The following is a 22238-nucleotide window of genomic DNA, read 5'->3' as shown; positions in this document are numbered from 1 at the left end:
TCAGCCTTCATGTTCCTGCAGGCGAGTGAGCCAGTTTAGGTGCCCTAGCTAAGGGATTTTCACAGTAACTTCATTGCAGTGTTAATGTACGCCTATTTGTGATACTAATAAAAAAAACTGGTGGTGCCCCACCTCAAACTATTAATTGGCTGCTGTAGGAAAATCGAAAGAGTGACTGTTTTCCCACATACAGCTGGTTTCCAATCCACATTTCAGCCCGACGGTACTGTTCAGAAATCCCCATCAAAAAACCTGCCTAAGGTCTCAAAGCTAGTAGAACAATCCACGTGTTCATGCTGATAATGAGAAATCTCTGGTAAAACTGGAAATTCTGAACTTTTAAAGAGAGGACTTCCCCTGAACTATGAATGCCGGATTAGGGAAGGAATAAAGCTAGCAAGAAAGAAAGGAAGAGGGAGAGAATAATATACCACAATCACCTTAAACTGTCCAGTAATTCAAGTACAGTAAGAAGTCTGACAACACCAGGTTAAAGTCCAACAGGTTTATTTGGTAGCAAATACTATAAGCTTTCGGAGCGCTGCCCCTTCGTCAGATGGAGTGGATATCTGTTCTCCAACAGTGCACAGACACAGAAATCAAGTTACAGAATATTAATATAAAGTTACAGTAATTCAAGTGACATGGACAATCTGTTGCATTTACCCATGTTTATATTTTAAACTTCCAGGTTGGGGTTGTGTAGGTAGGGTGTCCTGTGCTTGTCATAAGATTGAGAACATTTGATCACGAAATGTTCTGCAGCTAAGAATGGATCAATAAATATTTTCACCATGAGGCAGCAACAAATCTCTAAATTGGGTGCCTTGGTACTGAAAAATTCAAGGATTGATGTGGAGATGCCAGCGTTGGACTGGGGTGAGCACAGTAAGAAGTCTCGCAATGCCAGGTTAAAGTCCAACAGGTTTATTTGGAGTCACGAGCTTTTGGAGCGCTGCTCCTTCATCCAAGGATTGGCTGTTTTGCCTTCCTCACCCAAAAGGGGTAATCTCCTGTACCTGAAATGGTTACAAAGTCTTTTTCCATGTCAGAATATATGTCTGCCGAATTCCCTGTAGTCGGAAAGCATCGCTTTAAAAAATGCGAGTTTGCTACACTGTAATAGTTTGATGGTGTGACTTTTTATGATCTGTTGCTGCCTCTCAGGGCTGCAGTTTATTCTCTTTCCACAGGATGGAGCTGGTGACATGCTGGCATTCTCAGGACCAAGGCTGCTTCCTGGTTCATTCCAACCATTATCTTGTAAATTGAGTCTGTGCCCTTATATGCCCTGGTTGTGAACCCAACTCTTCACTCACCTGATGAAAGAGCAGCGCTCTGAAAGCTACCAAATAAACCTGTTGGACTTTAACCTGGTGTTGTGAGACTTCTTACTGTGATCACCGCAGTCCAACGCCGGCATCTCCACATACTGGTTCCGAGACCATTCAGAGCAACGGTTGGAAATAAACGGTTGGGACTTCTGCCAGCTAATGCAACGGCAACACTTGCACAAGAAAATAATAAAACCGTTTGTTATCAAACAGCAGATGGGCATACAACACTATGAACGAATGAATGATCAAATAATTCATTCAATCATCTTTCTGTCAAAATATTTGATTATTGTGTCCTGACTGTTGAAAGGTGTGAATATCACCAATTTTAAAGTAAATCGAATTAAGAAAATAAAATCTATAAAATTGGTTATTTTGGCCTTTTGTGCGCAGACGTGTTCACTCTCCCGTCTCTTTTGCTGACCGCTGTAGTCCCTTGCGAAATTGCATATTGCACAGATCAAAATGTATATAATTTGTCTTCAAGGGTTTGGTTTGGAGACAGGGACTGGCTCTAATCTATTTTAAATTAGATTAAGTGCGGGCGTGTCGCACATCGGATGACTTATCTTTCCTATTTCAATGCAATAATGACCGTTTGTAAAACCATTAATATCAGCTCAGGAATTGCACTGAGAAATTACACGGAGATTCACTGACCAGGTCAGCACTCAGGAGAGCGCGCTATTCTGGCCGGCCACCAGATGGGGCACGTGTACAAGGCCCCTTGCTGCTGCTGTTGTTGGCTTTATTTTGGCTTTATGTTGGTTTTATTTAACCTGGAACTGTGTACTCAGAACACACCTCTCATCTGCAGCTGTTTACCGTATGAAAGCAGTGACATTTGTTTTTGCAGAGGTAGAAGACTGAGTTGTGCAAGCCATGAAAGAAGCGACAGCACCAAACTTGAAGTCACCCTGTCGGCAAGTGTATGTATTAAAAACTAATCTGTCCCCATTCATTAGAAACCGTGCTTGTCGAGTTCTCTGTTGGCCCGAGCTTACTCTTCAGAAGACAGGAAATACACATTACCTGCTGGAAACGGCGAGCAGCTCCATTAAACGGATAAGACCAGAAAAGATGAACTGGCGGCGAACCAAGTAGTAATCCGTCCTTCTCCCTTTCACAGACACCGCCACATCAGCGGTGTATCTCCAACAGTTATTATTAGTTAAGAGTGACTATCCACCAGTGTTTTGGGTTGGTTACTATGTTTTTATTCAGGGCAATGGCAAGTTGTTTGTAAACAGATGTTCCCCATTTTAAAATATCTTATCAGATTAGTACAAGTATCGAGAATTTACAACTAAATAGTATTCAAGATGGACAACAAAGCCAAAACGAATGGTTTGCTAAATAAGAGGGGAAGTGGTTATGAATTATATATAATATATAAGGTAAGTTAAAAGTAGAATTGCAAATATATTTCAATATTCCTACATCATTCCCTCTGATCAGTCCTTTATATCTCTGTCCCTTGTCCTTTCTTTTCAGTCTGAGCTGCTCGGCCCCTGGTCTATCACCCCCTATTTCTGCTCTGCCCCTGATCTATCACCCCCTGTCTCTGCGCTGCCCCCGGTCTACCACCCCCCCCCCCCACCCCCATCTCTGCTCTGCCCCTGTCTATCACCCTCTCGCTGTCTCTGCTCTGCCCCTGGTCTATCACCCCCTGTCTCTGCCCAAGGTCTATCACCCTCTGTCTCTGCTCTGCCCCTGGTCTATCACCCCCTGTCTCTGTTCTGCCCCTGGTCTCTCACCCCCTGTCTCTGTTCTGCCCCTGGTCTATCACCCTCTGTCTCTGTTCTGCCCCTGGTCTATCACCCCCTGTCTCTGTTCTGCCCCTGGTCTATCACCCCCTGTCTCTGTTCTGCCCCTGGTCTCTCACCCCCTGTCTCTGTTCTGCCCCTGGTCTCTCACCCCCTGTCTCTGTTCTGCCCCTGGTCTATCACCCCCTGTCTCTGTTCTGCCCCTGGTCTCTCACCCCCTGTCTCTGTTCTGCCCCTGGTCTATCACCCTCTGTCTCTGTTCTGCCCTTGGTCTATCACCCCCTGTCTCTGCCCAAGGTCTATCACCCCCTGTCTCTGTTCTGCCCCTGGTCTATCACCCCCTGTCTCTGTTCTGCCCCTGGTCTCTCACCCCCTGTCTCTGTTCTGCCCCTGGTCTATCACCCCCTGTCTCTGTTCTGCCCCTGGTCTCTCACCCCCTGTCTCTGTTCTGCCCCTGGTCTATCACCCCCTGTCTCTGTTCTGCCCCTGGTCTATCACCCCCTGTCTCTGTTCTGCCCCTGGTCTATCACCCCCTGTCTCTGCGCTGCCCCTGGTCTATCACCCCCTGTCTCTGTTCTGCCCCTGGTCTATCACCCCCTGTCTCTGTTCTGCCCCTGGTCTATCACCCTCTGTCTCTGCGCTGCCCCTGGTCTATCACCCTCTGTCTCTGTTCTGCCCTTGGTCTATCACCCCCTGTCTCTGCCCAAGGTCTATCACCCCCTGTCTCTGTTCTGCCCCTGGTCTATCACCCCCTGTCTCTGTTCTGCCCCTGGTCTATCACCCTCTGTCTCTGCGCTGCCCCTGGTCTATCACCCTCTGTCTCTGCTCTGGCTCCGGTCTATCACCCCCTGACTTCCTGTTGCTAATGTAATAAAATGCTTTCGCCGAAATGACTGGTGGACCAGATGCGATTTGCCACGATTGGTGTCATTTTGAAACCTCATTGTATCTCAAGCCTTTGAGCCGTAAAAGTCGAGGCGTGACCACAAAAACACATTACGGGTCAGTGTGACTGAGAACCCCTCCCATAGACACACACAACAAACCCCACACCCAGAAACATCCCCCACACACACCCTACACCCCTCCCCCTCACACACAAATACACCCTTCCCACAGACACACATATACATATGCATCCCTCACATACATATACACACCCAACCCCTCCCACACACATACACACTCCATATCCCCGCACACATACATACACCCCCACACATACACACACACAAATACACCTCTTCCACAGACACACACATATATATACCCATCCCCACACACATATACAGGTACATACTCCACAGTCCCCATACAGACACACACGCATACCACCCCCCCCCCCACACACACACACAAACACTCCACATACATTCCCCCCACACACATACACCCTCACACACATATAGCCTCCCACATAAACAATGACATACACCTCCTCACACACATACACTCCACACACATCGCACACACACATACAGCCGACGCCAAACACACAGATACACACACATACATCCCTACCTACACACAGATACACACACACACACGTCCCCCCCCCCCCCCCACATATATATATATATTAAACAGACCGCCCACTATTCCAAGGAAAGATGTGTCATCAACATGTGCAAAACTTAGCTCGTCCTTTATCCAGAAAAAATTGTCAACATTATTACAATTATGGTGCAGAATTTGGATGGAATTTTGTCTTGTTGGTGTGGAGGTGATTCTGTTTATTTTTAAGGTGTAAACTGGTGGCAATAAAGCACTTTGTTTAACTGAATATCTGTTTAAACCCGGTTTGACGAATAAACTGAACACAGCACGGACCCCTCCACCTTAACAACTGAATTAGCAAAGTCAGATGCAGAAATGATTCCGGGTGAAAGCTGCGAGTTATTGGAAACCTGGCCCAATCTCCCAGCTCCGCGGTCTCTGCCTCTGGGACTCTTTCTACCGCCTGTCCTTTCATTCATAAAGGGAAGGCAGTCGCTGGATCCGCTCCCCTATTGGTCAAACTGCCATGCTCTCCCTCTCCGATTGGTGGCTTCGCCGCGACCCTTCCCCGCTCCCATTGGTGCAGTTAAACCATCTGAGCTGCGATTGGCGAGTTGGCGCGCTGCGAGCGCCTCTGATTGGCGGAGCCCCTGGGACGGGACGGAGTGAGTACAGTTTGAGCTCAACTTGGGTTCAGTCTCACCTCTTGCACTGTGGAAGCCAAGCTCCCTGACTGCCAGAGCCAAAGCAGACCCTGATCCTCACACACCGCCTCCAAATAGTCTGACTCAACCTTTAATCCGTTTCTTCCAGACTTGGCTTTGCGCAATTTAGAAGAGAAAGAGGGGGGAAAAATAAACCGCACACACAAACAAGGATAGTTTCATTGTGGCAATTTTCCAGGTCCTCTCTGAATTCGACTAGCATCAGTTTTACCCTTCCTGTCTGCTCCTCAAAAGAAGTGTGGAATTTTAAGCGAGGGAACATAAAGTGGACTGACAGAATTGGAAGTTTGCAATGCAAATGATGACTTCAAGGTAAGAAATACTGTTCCTCCACCCCAGAAAACCGTGTAGCAAAATAAATGTCACTGGAAAAGTAAATTCCTTGAGTTCGAGCAGGCATTCCGTGTTATATATTGTTGTGAAATTGGTTGCATGCATGTTAGTGATGCCCTTAATATATGGGCCGCTGTTTTTAATCCAGACAGTATATTTCGGAGTAATACACTTGTTATATTATTAAAAAGGTGCTGTAATGATGTTCAACACTTCTATATGATATCCATCAACCAATTTTCGCCTATCCAATTTTTTCCCCAGATAATCTTCCTTTTTGACTTCTAAACTTATACTAATAAAAAAGATTTTTGATTCTTTTTAAAACTTAGTGAGATTTTCTGATCGCCAACCGTTGTTTTGTTGGCTGTCTGAAAAGGGTATATAACAAAGACAAATTGGAGATTATACCGCGTCTGACTAATGCTGCCAAGGTGATTAGTAAAATTATTTCTAATGAATCTCAAGTCGATGTTGTGAATCTTTGATTCTGACATGTATGTGCTTTCTCGATCCACTTTGCCTGAGCTTGAGAGGCTTCATCAGTTATAGTGTCAGTTACCTTATAAAACTTTCGCAATGATATTATCAATACCATTGCTTTGAGATTATTTGTAATACTGTAAAAGGGCTCCAATAATTGGCGTTGACCTTTAGAGCACCTATGAACGGCGTAAAATGGAAATGCAACTTCACACTACAATAAAGTGATGGAGTTCAATCGCCTGCCGGTCAAGGAGGTTGACCCTGAGGTGACATTGTGTTAGTATTTGGGAAGGGAGAGAATAAATCAGGGAGCAAGGAACATCGCAAGTTGCTTGGAAACGAGCCACAAAAATTCGAAAATGTGAAATTGCTGATTGTTTTAATTTACTTCTAAAAATCGACATGCATCCATTGGTTCAAACGTGGCTGTAAAAAAAACAAGTACACTTCTCTTCACCAATAACATGCCAGCAGTAAATATGATCACTCCACAACATCAACCAACCCAGCCTCCTTTGTCATCATCTTTTTTAATACGTGTTTATAGGAGGCTCTTACATCGCTACCCTTCGCAGACAAAGATAGATAATGCACCTGGACAAGAGAAAAGTCAGATTAGCTCCCCGATTGTAAAAGTGATCACAGAGACCGTAATCCGGCTCTGTCCATCCTTCACCGTCAGCAACTCGCGGAAGATAACTGTTTCTCCTTTCTCGCACCTTCCCACTGACCAGATGATACTGAAAGTCAGCAGGGTGCTCTTCGGCTCATGTTTTGTTTAAACTGAAACTGATTTAATCAAAGCAAAGGCAGATATCAGGTAAAGTGTATGACAGATCTAATTTCAAGTTTTAATCAGAATCCAGGCTCCGATCTTGTCCTCTGAACCTCTTCCCGACAGGAGGATTCCAGTAGCCTTTCCAGTTCCGAGTCCCATAAGCACAGGGTCCGTGGCAGAAACCAATAGGATCAGCCTCAAAAGACATTCACTCACCCCGCTTCTTAATCTCATCTCTGCTCCTTCATTCACCTTCTGTCTAAATCCTGGCCCGGCTATTTCTTGCAACTGTTGTTCTTTATTGTTGTTCTTATCCTGTTTGCGATGCTCGATCACTTCAGGTCCTGCACTCTTTCCTTTGAACGTCCTCTGTCTATCTGCTCTCTCCCCTATCGCCTTGAAAGTTTCCGTTGTGTTGTTGAAAATTTCTGCAACTTTCCAGTTTGAGGGGACGATATTTGTATTAGTTAGGCTTTCGGGTTCTTTGGAATTCGGCGGGTGCAAAGCACATACTGTTTGAAATAACTCTCCCCACCACCCCTTCCACCCCCTCCCTCCCCACACCCCTCATCTGAGCACAGTTCAAAGCTCCTTAACTCAGATAGTTATCAGTTCAGTCTGTCTCGAGAGACCGGCACTTTAACCCTTTAATGGCCCTATTCTCTACAGCTATAAAGACACTCAACAAGTTTTCAGCCTGGAAGCGCCATCTCAACTGGTTAGCAAACTCCAATGCGGAAAACTGATGACATTTTTTAAAAATCTTGTGTAAGGGCAAAGTGCCAGTTGTGTCCGCTTGTCACTGATTTGGCATTGTGGCCTTTGGAGCAATAAATCGCAAGATGCGAAATGGTTACTAAGGCTGAGACTATCAAAGTGCTTTGCCCCGGCTGCGGGGGGACATCGGTGTTCTGGAACTCGTTAATGTGGATCATTTAGGAAGATTCGTCTTCCCAATTAATCCCCGCAGGAAACTCATCTGACTGTAACGCCCATTTAAAACATGCCGCCGTCTTCGGGTTTCTTTGTTGTGTCTACTTTTGTGACTGAGGGTGCCTTTGCCAAATTGTTTTGAAGACGAAGTTTGTTTTGAACTCAATAAAACGCGACAACATCTCGAGTTTAAAAGATCGCGAAATGTAATCATCCTAACATAAGAAGCGTCGTTTTACCAAAGCGCGGCTGTCTGAAGAGGTTGTTAATTGCTTAAAGAATATATCAGTGAGAATCCTCATTGTGAGCACAAACTGCAATGTGGGGTCACTTTGAAGAGAAGCGATTGGACAGTTTAAGAAACAATTCCATAAATACAAGTTTTCCAAATGCATGCTTTTCCCTCACATCGCAGTTAGCGTACTAGCAGAAAGGGGTAAGTGGCCTCTGTATATATCACATAAATTTTAAATGTCTACATTTTTTTTAAAAACCCAATTAGATAAAAGTTACAAACTTCTCCTGCGGTTTGGAGCTCTTTGCTTTAATCAACATAATTACGGCCAACCTTCAAACGTAGATGAATAAGGAAAAAAAAGTACAATACTTGTAGTGTAATCTGATCTCTGCTTCTCCTTGATACAACATGCGAGCTGACCGCAACATTCATCAAAACAGGATAGCAACCTCCCTTTGTACAAATGTGCTACACAGATCAGGCTGTGGGGAACCATCCCTACTTAGCGCTTATTGGGATGTTCCCCTCCATCACCGCACTGCTGTTGACGGGCACACGATGAATTATATCTGTTAGTTCGTTAGATTACAGATCTAATAGCACTGAAACCAAACCAGCCTCCCATCCATTGACTCTGTCTACACTTCCCGCTGCCTCAGCAAAGCAGCCAGCATAATTAAGGACCCCACGCACCCCAGACATTCTCTCTTCCTCCCTCTTCCGTCGGGAAAAAGATACAAAAGTCTGAGGTCATGTAGCAACCTATTTAAGAACACATTCTTCCCGGCTGCCATCAGACTTTTGAATGGTCCTACCTCGCACTAAGTTGATCTTTCTCTACACCCTAGCTATGACTGTAACTACATTCTGCACCCTCTCCTTTCCTTCTCTATGTACGGTATGCCTTATCTGTATAGCGTGCAAGAAGCAATATTTTTCACTGTATACTAATACATGTGATAATAATAAATCAAATCAAAAATCAAAGAACCTTTGAACTTGACGCCGTAAATAAGAGGTTAAAAATGTTTGGAAATCTGGTCCCTTTTCATTGCTGTGTAATACCTGATATTTTCACAGCATTAAACTCAACTCAGTTATCTGGGCTTATTGTATCCAGAAGTAATACTGTCACTAATAATAAAACTTTGGAAAGACAATCACATGTGGAAAGTTTTATGTGATTTATTTTAATGATATTTTAATTTATAAAGCCGAAAAAAATCCAGTAATACTGTACAGGCGCTACGTTTCCTAATTTACTGTGTAACTTCAATTGAGGCTGTAGAATAAATGTACGTGGAGATATATTGACTTTCCGGCTCAACGTTTGGACCTGTTAGGCGATTAAACAATTTCCTGTTTAAAAAAATCTTGCGTTTGAAGGCGGACCAGCGCTTCCATCGCAGTGGGATATTTGCATGTTTAAATGGGTGATCCTCCCGCTCCGTGTCACTGTATCGAAACCGCTGGCTGACCCGGAGTCACACCTGTCCAATCCCTCATTGGAGTCAGACAGCGTCTGTGGCAAATGGCATTTCATGGATAGACTAAAACAAACAAGCCGCGTTAACCTAGAGGACCAAAAGTGTCTGTTTATAAATAGCAGTGGCATGGAAGACAAGCACTGCTTAGCACACATGATTATACATTGAGGAGCAACTCTCCAACGCCTTCCGATTCCTGCTCTGTTTAATACTTTCTTTATCTTTGTGTGTGTCTGCTTCTCTCTCTTCCATGCTCTTAGCTTTATTTTCGCTGCCCCTCTTCTGTCTCTTTAATGTTGTCCCTCTCTGCCTCGAGTTCTCCCTCCCCTCCACTCCTTCAAGCTGTTTATGTTATCTGTTTTGATCTTCCCCTGTCAACTCTCCACTTGTTTCAAGCTGACTCTCATTACTTCTCTGTCTGCTTCATGCTCTCTCCCTCCCATTTTGTCCCATGCTCTCCCTTCTCAACCTCCGCCTGATTCACGATCTCTGCTTCTTTCTTTCACGCCCTGTCCCATTCTCTTGTCCCACTCCAGAGAGCTGAGCACAAACCTCTCGGCTGACTGACGGTGCTGTTCAGAAGGAACATTCGGCCAAATGAAGGCATTGTCTGCCCTCCTGGGCGGATGTCAAAGATCCAATGGTGCCAAGAAGAGCGGGGGATTGCGGGAGGGGGGGGGGGGGGGCAGTTTCCCCAGTATCCTGGCCAATATTTATCCCTCCTTCACAATTAGGGTCACAAAAATAAACAAATTACTTGAATATTTTCGCTTTTTCCTATATGTGAGTTTGGGGGATTTTCACAGTAACGTAATTGCAGTGTTAATATGAACCTATTTGTGACACTAATAAACTAAACTAAAACTTACTGTAAATTGGATAGTGACTACCCTTCAATATAGAACTTAATTGGTTGTAAAGCACTCCGTGATGTCCTGAGATCACGAACGGCGCTATATAAATGTAAGCTTCCCTGTCTGTGGTGCCCCATGTCCTCTGTTATCCAGGGTTCATTGGGGCGGGTAGAGGCCATTCGCTTCCTCGGCTGGTTGCTCTATTCAGGTAGATAATAGTTGATCTGCAGCTTCGTTCCATTGACTTTCCTTTACTCCGAATCCCCTAACAAAAATCTAAGCTGCAGCACTTCTCTGCTCTGCAACTTTGTGGTCAGGTTCTCTATCTTTCTTGTCGTTACTGTTGCCTTTATTTTAAGGGGTTACTTTCCAGCAACTGTAACATCACCATGGGGAGGAGGCAGGACAATTATTCATTTAAACTGATGCCCCCTGAATAACTTTTAAACAATAAAAGTAGGAAAGAGATAATCAAATAAGCAATGTTCATTTCCAGAATCAAAATACGGAGATAAAGAGGTAAGTGGGATGCATAACGTGCAAACACAGCCACAGCTTTGGACAGTGATCTTTGTAGTTCACACAGTGCAAGGGAATTCAAATCGGAAATCTTAAACCTCTGAAATCTTCTCGGATTCCCGAAAATCTCTTGTTTATTTAACTACAGCGATACATGAAAGAAGGCAGAACAAAGTTTAGAACTCTCAATTGCACTACCTTATAATTTTCTATCTGTACTTCCCAACCGTTCTGCTCCGTTCCCTATAATAAAACGCTGCGCCTTATTTGTTCCAGGCGCCGAACTTGAAACAAATCTTTGTGTATTCGGCAGTGTAACATTTTCAGGTTCATCTCAATCTCATTCATGCAAGATGTGACCTTAGAATTTGACTTTAAATAGTTAATTCCATGAATACTCAACACTCTAAGTGGCACGGAGGAGGGGCGGGTGGGGTTAAAGCGTTTCTGGACCTTACACACGAATTCTCGCTGACAGCAGTATCAGCAACTCACTGTAACCCACAACACAGCGTGACTGTAACACAAAACACGCAGTCAGAATGACTGTAACACAAAACACACACACACACAGACTGTAACCCAATCGCTTACCCGTTACCAACATGAGGTTATATGATAGCCAAAGGCCCAACAGAGAGCGCGAGAGAGAAAGGGACTCTTAACCCCACACCATACTCACACATTTAGGAAGAGAAGCTGGAACCAAGGTACGCACACAGTCACAGTCAGGAAGTGGCGCTGTAACCCAAAACACATTCAAAACTCATAGTGAGGAGACTGGAACCCAAAGTACAGTCAAGGAGAGATTGTAACCAAAAATTCACAGTCAGAGAGACTGTAATGCCTAATACCCTCAAACAGTCAGAGAGAGACTGTAATCTAAGACTCACAATGAGGAGCCCGTAACCCAAAATACAGTCAACGAGAGAGACTATAACTTGAGCCCTACAATCAGAGAGACTCTAATCCAAAGTAGCGAGTGAGACTGTAAATCCAATACTCAGTCAGACACTGTAACCCCAAATACACTCACACAGTCAGAGACTGTAACCCAAAATACACACACATCCAGAGATTGTAACCCCAATACACACACAGCCAGAGATTGTAACCACAAATACACTCACACAATCAGAGACTGTAACCCAAAATACACACACAGCCAGAGAGTGTAACCACAAATACATCCACAGAGTCTGTAACCCAAAACATACACAGTCAGAAAAATTGGAATACAAAACACACACAGCACACACACACACACAGTCTGTAACCCAAAACAGGATAACCCAAAATACACCCACAGACCGTCTTTAACCCAAAACACACAGTCAGAAAGACTGTAACCCAAAACTCATACAGAGTAATCCAAAATACACTCACCTAGTCAGAGAAAGGGGCTGAAACCCAAAATACACACACAGACACACACACTTACACAGAGGAGTTGTAATGCAATCTCTTTCTTAACAATATCCAACTTTCATGTTTCTGCTCTTAGTGGAAATAATGATGTTCCCCGAAGCGCGTTAACTGCAGGTTGCACATTTTTAAAAAGGACAGCCTACCTGGTGTGCCAGTGGCAATTATACTGATCTTGTTGTGAGAAGCAAGTCTATGGATTTGGATTTGTAAAAGTAAAACTTTCTCAATTAGAATGTAGATTTATGTAATTCGCCACCAAAATAATATACAGACAATTCTGAAATGATTGCAAGATACGTTTCATGATTAAAATAAATAATCATATAACTCTTCCTGAAATCGTGCGTGCTGTTAAAATCAATCCGGAGAAAAGACCAGATGTGTCGGCATTGCCCCTTTAACTGGATCAACGGGAGGGGACTGTGTACAGGCACTAGCAGCGGGGCTCGCTGCTATTAAATGAGGCCAGATAATGAAAAACCGTAAAAGCGAAGAAGTGGCGTGGAAATGAACTTGTCAAGAAACATGTTTATTGGGTTCATAAGGAGGCCAGGCGTTTGAAGCCGGCACTAAATGACAAAGTGTTAGACAATTGCGAACAGGGCGCAAGGAAGACCTTCCATCACCAGTCATTGATCCAGAGAGAGAAGAAACAGGCATTAATAAATAAAATCAATGTCTGGAGATGCAAGAGATATTTGCAGAACGCGATGGAAGGCACAGTCAGGGTGTAAATTTCAACTGACAATCCCGAGCTGCTGACCCATCCCATCCCATCCCGGCTTTCCGAGAGGTTGTAGCAATGGTCTCTTCAACGTAATCGAGAGATTGAATATCTAACAATCTTCCCCGCCCTGGCACTCTCTCCACACTTTAACCTGGTGTTGTTAGACTCCTTACTCTCTCCACACCCAGCAGACCATGTTGCTATGTTCTTCAACACTATCGACAATTGTTAGATGGCTCGATCCCTTCTGTACATTTACAGCAGTGGGGGGGGAGGGGGGGTAGCGGATGTGGGAGGGGTCTTTTCATTTAATAATTAAATACATTGTATTTTCCATAGCAACAAAAAGTTAAATCCTCAAAATTCTAATTTGCAAAAGTAAGTTTGTATTTCTCCTTGCAAGTGGACGCACGATACCTTTTGTGCATGCATGTGTATAACAAAACCTTTAATATGGAGAAATGCCTCAAGACATTTTACAGGAACATTATCAAACATAACCTGACATCAAGTCATATTAGGTGATTTTTGGACAGATGACCAAATGCTTGAACAAGGAGGTAAGTTTGATGGAATGGCTTAAAGAAACAGAGGTAGAGAGGTGGAAAACTGGGGGTGTGGGGTGGGGAGTGTATGGATTCCAGAGCCTTGTGGGCAAGATGTTGAAGGCTTGGATATCCTTATTACATTGGGGATGCATAAGAGCTGGTGGGGAAGGACAGTCGAGATCTCAAATTGTTGCCGGGCTGGAGGGAGTTACAGAGATAGGGATGGAGCAGGTCAGGGAAAATAATTGAAAAGTAGGTGAGGCTTTGAAAATGGGGGCATTGCTGCAGCTGGAGCAAATGCATGTTAGCAAGTGCAGGGGCTATGGGAAAATAGGACATGGGGTGTGTTGGGATATGGGGTGTGTTAGGGTCTGGGCAGCAGAACTTTGATCGAGTTCAAAATGATGGGGGTTAGAAAATGTGAGCACAGCGAGGAAAGCATTCGAATGGTTGTCTAGAAGTACCAAAGGCATGAATTAGCATATTTATTTTACCATCCTTGTGCTGGACTCAATTTCTTGATGGTTTGCGTAGATGTGCTTAGCACCTCTATCTCATCTCCTTAGATGATTCTATTTCTGTTGTATGAGATGCCATGTTATAGAACATAGAACAGTACAGCACAGAACAGGCCCTTCGGCCCACGATGTTGTGCCGAGCTTTATCTGAAACCAAGATCAAGCTCTCCCACTCCTTATCATCCTGGTGTGCTCCATGTGCCTATCCAATAATCGCTTAAATGTTCCTAAAGTGTCTGACTCCACTATCACTGCAGGCAGTCCATTCCACACCCCAACCACTCTCTGCGTAAAGAACCTACCTCTGATATCCTTCCTATATCTCCCACCACGAACCCTATAGTTATGCCCCCTTGTAATAGCTCCATCCACCCGAGGAAATAGTCTTTGAACGTTCACTCTATCTATCCCCTTCATCATTTTATAAACCTCTATTAAGTCTCCCCTCAGCCTCCTCCGCTCCAGAGAGAACAGCCCTAGCTCCCTCAACCTTTCCTCATAAGACCTACCCTCCAAACCAGGCAGCATCCTGGTAAATCTCCTCTGCATTCTTTCCAGCGCTTCCACATCCTTCTTATAGTGAGGTGACCAGAACTGCACACAATATTCCAAATGTGGTCTCACCAAGGTCCTGTACAGTTGCAGCATAACCCCACGGCTCTTAAACTCCAACCCCCTGTTAATAAAAGCTAACACACTATAGGCCATCTTCACACCTCTATCCACTTGAGTGGCAACCTTTAGAGATCTGTGGATATGGACCCCAAGATCTCTCTGTTCCTCCACAGTCTTCAGAGCCCTACCTTTGACCCTGTAATCCACATTTAAATTAGTCCTACCAAAATGAATCACCTCACATTTCTCAGGGTTAAACTCCATTTGCCATTTTTCAGCCCAGCTTTGCATCCTATCTATGTCTCTATGTTGGGCTGTCAATTCATCTCAGCATGACCAATCTGCTCTTGTCACCACAGGTGTGTCCGTGATGCTCTCAGGTCATCCTTTTATCAATACTTCTTGTGCAATTTGCATCTTGTTGAATTCACCAAGATGCTTGTCTGTCAGATTCAAAGTTGATGGCTTCCAGATCATGTCTATCTGCTGCTTCACATTGAATCTGGAAGATTCCACATTTTGTTGTAGCATCCTAAACTTTCTTCATGGGGAGTGCTGCTCGCAACAGCATGTCAGTGATATACATCTATTTCCCTTGCTTGTATGTCACATCCAGATATCTCTTTAAAGGAAGTAATTGCAGACACTTTGGAGCAGTGAGCAGTGATTTGAGAGAAATGCTTTGAAGTGGTTTGTTGGACTCCATTGTTACTCTGTCTCTCCCAAGCAGCTATTGATGAAAGTGCTCACAGGCAAAAACAATGGCCAAGCACAATTTTCAATCAGTATAGTGTCATTCAGTTTGCAGTAGTACCCTGGATGCAAATAAGGTTGGCTGTCCTTGCTGCTTTAGGGTTGCTTCAAGAGCTGTCTCACTGGTGTGATACTGCAAGGTGACTTCATCATTGATGTCATTGTATTTCAGCACTGATGTTGTCGACATGAGTTGTTTGAATTTAGTGAAGACTGCTTCTTGTTCTGTTTCCAATATCACTGCACATCCTGCACAGTGAGCTGGCATAATGGCTCACACTCTGGTGGCAAATTAGGTAAATATTGTGCTAAGTAGTTCACAAATCGAATAAATCATTGCACTGCTTTCACATCTGTTGGGTTGCTGCATTCCTGTTACAGCTCTCACCTTGTCAGGTCCTGGGTGAAGACCTATGTACTTAACTTGAGGCATCTTCAATTGCAATGTTTCTTGGTCAACTTCGGGTTCATCTTTCTAGCAGTTACACCAGAATCTGATCATGGTCATCATGGTTTCTTCCATTGTGTTTCCACATCTGTAGATGAGAAAATCATTCACGATGGCTTCCTCTCTGAGAAGATCACTGACTATCTCATGCTGTGAACATTGACACTCTTCTGGAGCCATGGAAATGCTAAATAGAATGCGCAACTATCTGTATCTCTCAAACAGGGTCCAGAAAGTAGTTATAAAGCTGCTGCTCTCAGCCTGCTTCACTTGCCAGTCACCATCCTTTGCATGTAGGGTAGTGAAGATCTTTGTCTTGGCAAGTTGTCGCAAAATTCTTTTGATGGTGGGTATGGGGTAGTGAGATCTCTTCAAAGCTTTATTTAGATCTTTTGGGTCTAAGCATACTCAAAGCTTTCCAGGTTGTTTCACTGCTCACATGCTGCTTATCCAGTCTGTAGGAATCGTCACTTTCCTGTTCACACTCTTCTTTTCCAGTTGGATTTGAGGGCAGCTGGAATTCATTTGGGTGGCTGCTGAATTTATCTTACACACTCATCTACTTTGAGATAATATTCACCAGCATTGTGCTTGGAGCTGGGAGGGGTGCAGCTGGAGCCAGGTGGGACATAGCTGGAAAAGGGAGGGACACAGCTGGAGGAGGGAAGGACACAGAAGGAGGTGGGAGAGACGCAGCTGGAGCTGGGAGGGACACAGCTGGAGGAGGGAGGGACACAGAAGGAGGTGGGAGAGACGCAGCTGGAGCTGGGAGGGACATAACTGGAGGAGGGATAGACGCAGCAGGAGGCGAGAGAGATGCAGTTGGAGCTAGGAGGGGCACAGCTGGAGCCGGGAGAGGCACAGCTGGAGGCGGGAGGTACATGCCAGGACCCAGGAGTAACACAACAGGAACTGGGAGGGACGCAACTGGAGCTGGGAGGGACAAGGCCAGAGCTAGGTCAGAGCTCTGGTAGCTGTCAGAAAGTGGCCAAAACCACAAGAAGGCATAGTGAGTGAAGGCCCATGAGCAAGAGTCTCTCTATCTTCATATTTTGTAGTTCCCTGTGTCTGCTGCTCCTCCAACCTGAGCCTGTTTCTCTCCATGTTTGCCGCTGATAGGCTCAATAATGATCCTATCAGCATCAAACGCAGGAGAGAAACAGGCTGTGACTGGAGGAGCAAACCCTGCAGAAATCTTCAAACTCACTGACCCTTCTTCCAGCATTTTCACCAAATGATCCAGGCGCCACATAAAAAGGCTTCACAGCAATATGGCCCATGGGCTGTGGGTTGGACAAGCCTAGAGTTAAATGACATTTCCTGTGTATCAGTGACACATTAATTGTGGGAAGAGTAAATATATAGCTTAAAAATTGCACAGTTTTCTACCGTGGGCACTTAAATCCATCTCCACTGATATTGCTGACCACGCCTCTGAATTACAGAGCTTGATGCGCCAGTTTCCTGCAATTCCATTTGATCAAAGTCTCTCTTGAAATTTCAACCAGATTTTCAGACACAGCAGGAAATAAAGTAATTTGTCTGGTGTTCTACTGCAATTTTTTGATCTTTTTTTAAAAAAAACAATTATCCTGACTGAGACCCATGCTGTATTTTCTGTTTTTTATGACAGCAATACAAGTCACATTTAAAATTGCAAAGCTTCTCCAAGAGCAGGTTTGAAACATGCTGTGCTTAATGTGCATGAATGATGGTTGAATGAGTTGAAACTTTAATTTTCATCCTTAAAGTAGAAATATCTGGTGTGAGTTTAACTCTTTCCTTGGGCCTAATTGTTTACACTGATTTATGCCCATTTTTGCATTTGGGTGTATTCCAATAAGATTAGCAGGAAATTTGAGCATAACCTCAGCAATATGGCTTAGGATGAGGGCATCTTCAAGTCTAACTTCCAGGTTTCACCCATGGTAGAAATTCCAAGCCAGAGATTCAATTTGCCTATCTGAAAACCATAGAATCCATACAGTGCAAAAGGAGGCCATTCTGCCCATTGAGTCTGCACCGACAACTATCCTACCCAGGCCCTATCCCCGTAACTCCACATATTTACCCTACCTATCCCCCTGATACTAAGGGGCAATTTAGCAAGGCCAATCAACCTAATCTGCACATCTTTGGAGTGTGGGAGGAAACCGGAGCACCCAGAGGAAACCCACGCAGACACGGGAGAAAGTGCTAACTCCACTCAGTGACCCGAGGCCGGAATTGAACTCAGATCCCTGGTGCAGTGAGGCAGCACTGTCATTTCTATGTAACATACTATATCTTGTTTCAACATCTTGTTCAACAGAACTGGCTTTCAAATATGACTTTGAGGTACATAACATATATGCCTGTAATAATGAATGCTAAACAATGATATAGCTAGTAACAAGATGTCTTAGATCATCTTCTTCCCTCCGCTCACAAGCAACTTTGGTTCAATTGGAAAATCTCCAAAAGGGATTAAAATTGATGAGGCTGTTGCAGCCAAAAGTACAATGCACTGGATACCATTGTGCTGTTCGGATAAGGCTTACATTCTTTGTTACGTGGAATAACAATAAAAGTATAAGCATATTTTTTTTAATGAATGTTTACTTACCGTATTTATTTAATTATCTAAATAATTGCAATACATTAATTGCCTATGACTTTCTATTTTAATCCTAAAAAATATGGAGATGGTTTATAGAAATAAAACCCCATCATGGAAGCATTAAAGTGTTAATTGTTTAACTATGTGCCGTTGGTGGGGTGCCTCACCAACTGAGAGCACTTAGCAGAAATTTGAGCTTACGTTGCCTGATTTTTCAACTACTCTCATATACTGCTTGTGCCAGAATATCTGACAAGTGCACTTGGTGGGCAAGCGTCCCTACTGGAAGTGCCAAATCGGAAAACTACCTCTTAGTTTGATTCTATGGGCCGAGGTGAACTTAACACAAGAAGTTTTTCAAGCTTCATTTAGTGGCAATGAGAAATTGTTCAGATGACCATTTGAGGGGGCGAGTTTCCATATGTCAGCGTTCTTTCTAAATATAGGATGATATCCCAAATTAGCAGGAATTTGGTCCATAATGGGGTGTGTGAGTTTTGGGAGGCTGCTGATCATGCACTGCAAAGTGTCTTACAGCAGAAGTGAGTTTGTAAAGCTATTGACAAAACACTAATTAAGTTCTGTAATGGGATGGTGAGGTGATAGTAAGGGGGAGGAGGTGAGGAGATGGGTACTTTGCAGTCTCCATATACGATCCTGACATTTACACGATTAATTTTTAAACTTCATATTGTCAGTGGAAAGCATTATTGAGAGCACAAAGTCAGAAAATGATCTCTTCTGTGTCCTGGTTTGAAGGTGATGAGTATCTAAGCACTGCCCTTCCAAACTTCATTTTTTAACGAAAAACCATGACATCCAAATGATTCTGAAATGATATCTAACGTGAAACTTACACTTGTAAGGAAGTTATGGCTGATCCTCCAGTTATCAGGTATTCCTCACTTGGGGAATAAATTCTCTATCCTGTAGTTCCCCTTTGAGAATCCTGTGTGCACATTATTACTTCAGAATCTCTTGGGCAATAACTTCCTCAAATTTATCAATTTTTAATTGTAAATCATGAAAGGAATTTCCTTCACAGCAGGTGTAGAGCCAGAAAGGGCAGAGAGGGCAATGCCCCCTGCCAGGTATCATTGTGTCTTCACATTGAATCTTAGTGTTATTGATTTACTTCTACTTCGAGTGAAAGTTAATCTTTCCATTTCCCCACCCATTCAGAAAATCATGCCTCTTTCCTTATTTGTACTTTAAAATGAAATGAAGAGAGAGTGTGCAACATTACTTCTTATTGAAAAATTGAAATGAAAGAAAATTAATGGACAGAATAGAATTAAAAAAGATAAAAATGAACTGTGAAGTGAAAAATACAGCTAAAAATCCAATATGTATTGTTATGGTGTGAACATTTTGTCCCCAATTTTCTCCACGCCAATTCTGACTGATGTCAGTGTCTGATTCCAGACACTGAGTGTCTTCAGGCACTTCATCTAACTTGTTAATGTTCACTTAAGAGTCTAGATCCTGAGTTTTGGCAGGGCTTTTTACCATTTAGCTGACTGCAGACTTGCAGCAGCAATCATTAAATAGCAATTTCCTATTACCTCGCCTTCGCAGAGAACCTCTGAGCGAATTGAACACTCCTTCATTTGTCTTTCTGGAATTCTCCAGGTCTGTATGACTCAACTCCGCATTGGAAGGTGCACTTTCACACTAATATATTTAGGGAGCTGGTTAACTTATATTTAAATCCATAAAGTATACTTTCTCCACCTGGATAACTTAGCCAAGTAAAGTATATTCCATTTAAATATAAAGAGAAATGTTAGTGTACCAGAACAGAAATTCCAAAATATATTATGAAGCCTGACCATACCCCAGCAGTATCTCTAAGGATAAGGTGTTTAATTCCAGGTGTGATTCTATTGACACTATAGGAAGCTTTTTTTCAAAACAAACTTTATTTAATAATACAGTTTAACAATAACAAATGAATTAGCTTCACTTTTACCAATTGTAAGACTCAAACATGACAAGATACAATTCTTAACTGCTAATCTATCTCTATTAGTTCCAATGTAAGCAATATTCCTCTTAAAGACTAAACCCTTCTTCAAAATCAGTTAGCAACACACAAGCTTAAGTGTTTGTACTTGTTAACAGTCTTAGGGCATTTGAACACCTCTGGAGAGAGAGCGAGAGACAGAGAGATTCCTGTCTTCAGACAGCTCCAAAACAGCAACCTCCAGAGAGGGAGAGAGAGAAACTGAGAAACAAAGACACCCCTTACTTCTTTCAGAACCAAGCAGAAACTGCTCTTGATTTTTCTCCGAAAAATTAGCTCCACCCATTAACATATGACTGTCTCTGTCAATCAACCTAATCATAATCCTACTCTGAAACCCCAAGGGAAAAACCAAAATAAACAATAACATGTTTACTCAGATTAAAACAAACACTCCATTAGCTATAATCAATTATTAGTAGACAAATTGGCACTGGGTAAACAGAGCTGAATTCTAAATATGCCCCTTACAAGAAACAAGATAAAAATACATTTCTTAAAGGCATTGTAGTGTCACAAAAACAACAGATTATTTCAAACAGTACAATTTCAAATTGTTCATCTTGCCAGTTTTTGCTTCTTCACAATCTGATGGAGAGACAGTTTCAGTAGGGATTTAAAATATATTTTATGTCTAACCTTTAACCTGATAAATGTCTGTGTATGATGAGAGGTTAAGAAGAGAATGGTGGAGATATACATTTGCAGGCCCCCAAACTTATTCATTCCATGATGCTTATTTCAATAAATTTTAAATAGGCATCATTGCAAAGTTATTAATTAGGCAATATTTTGGGCATGTTTTAAACACATAATGATGCTATCATATATTATTACTTCATTTACAACATGAAAACAGCCACGTTACCTACATATCATATAATCATGAGAAAAATCATACTAATTCTTCCTAGAACTCAAATGATTCAATTTCTCTCCCAGAAACGGTGCTCATTTTTTAAGGTTATCAGCAATGGAATCAGTCTATCCTGTGCTACTAAACTAACACCTACCTGATTATGGGTATTGTCTTTCATGTAGGATAATGGTAACCATATCCTGGGTAGTGACATCATTGCTATTACTAGCAACAAACTCCAAGACTCAGAAGCTACCTACCAGAGATGAGGAACTCTTCCAAATGCAGCTTCGAGACACGTCTCTCTTCCATGATTCATCTATCATCCCAGATGGAGCTGAGATCAGCGGCTTTCTCTTCAGGGACACACCTAAAAGGTATTTTACTTCAATGATTTCAAGGATAGACATTAAAGTAATCTGTCCCTAGCAGTACTGGTCATAGTGAACACCACAGAGTCCTCGGGAAGTTGAATTCCATCTTCACATTGAGAATAATTTCCATTCTGAAGTGTGACACTAACACTGTGATACATGTCATAGATTTTGAACAGATCTAGCAATGTAAATGGGGCATCCATGAGCTACTGTGGCCCTTCAGCATTAGCAGAACCACAATCTGTAGCCGGATGCTCCAACATATTCCCCATTCTATCATCACGACCAAGCTGGGGATCAACCCTGGTTCAATGAAGAGTGCAGGAATGTATACCAGGAGCAGCACCAGGCATATCTAAAAATGAGGTGAAGTTACAACACTGGACT

General features: G+C 43.1%; 1 protein-coding gene across 1 annotated transcript in view; it reads left to right on the top strand.

The window, feature by feature from the left end:
- The first annotated feature begins 5301 nt into the window (after window positions 1-5301).
- Window positions 5302-22238, top strand: part of ndnf (neuron-derived neurotrophic factor) — a 30466-nt gene continuing 13529 nt past the window's right edge. The window contains exons 1-2 of the mRNA XM_078214171.1: window positions 5302-5637; window positions 21657-21851. Of these exons, the coding sequence (XP_078070297.1) occupies window positions 5618-5637; window positions 21657-21851 (215 nt within the window). The 5' untranslated portion in view covers window positions 5302-5617. The remainder of the gene's footprint in view (window positions 5638-21656; window positions 21852-22238) is intronic.

The sequence above is a fragment of the Mustelus asterias genome, chromosome 1, assembly GCF_964213995.1.
Source record: "Mustelus asterias chromosome 1, sMusAst1.hap1.1, whole genome shotgun sequence".
NCBI lineage: Eukaryota > Metazoa > Chordata > Chondrichthyes > Carcharhiniformes > Triakidae > Mustelus > Mustelus asterias.
Note: the sequence above shows the minus strand (reverse complement) of the source record. Positions and strands in the feature narration are given on the sequence as shown.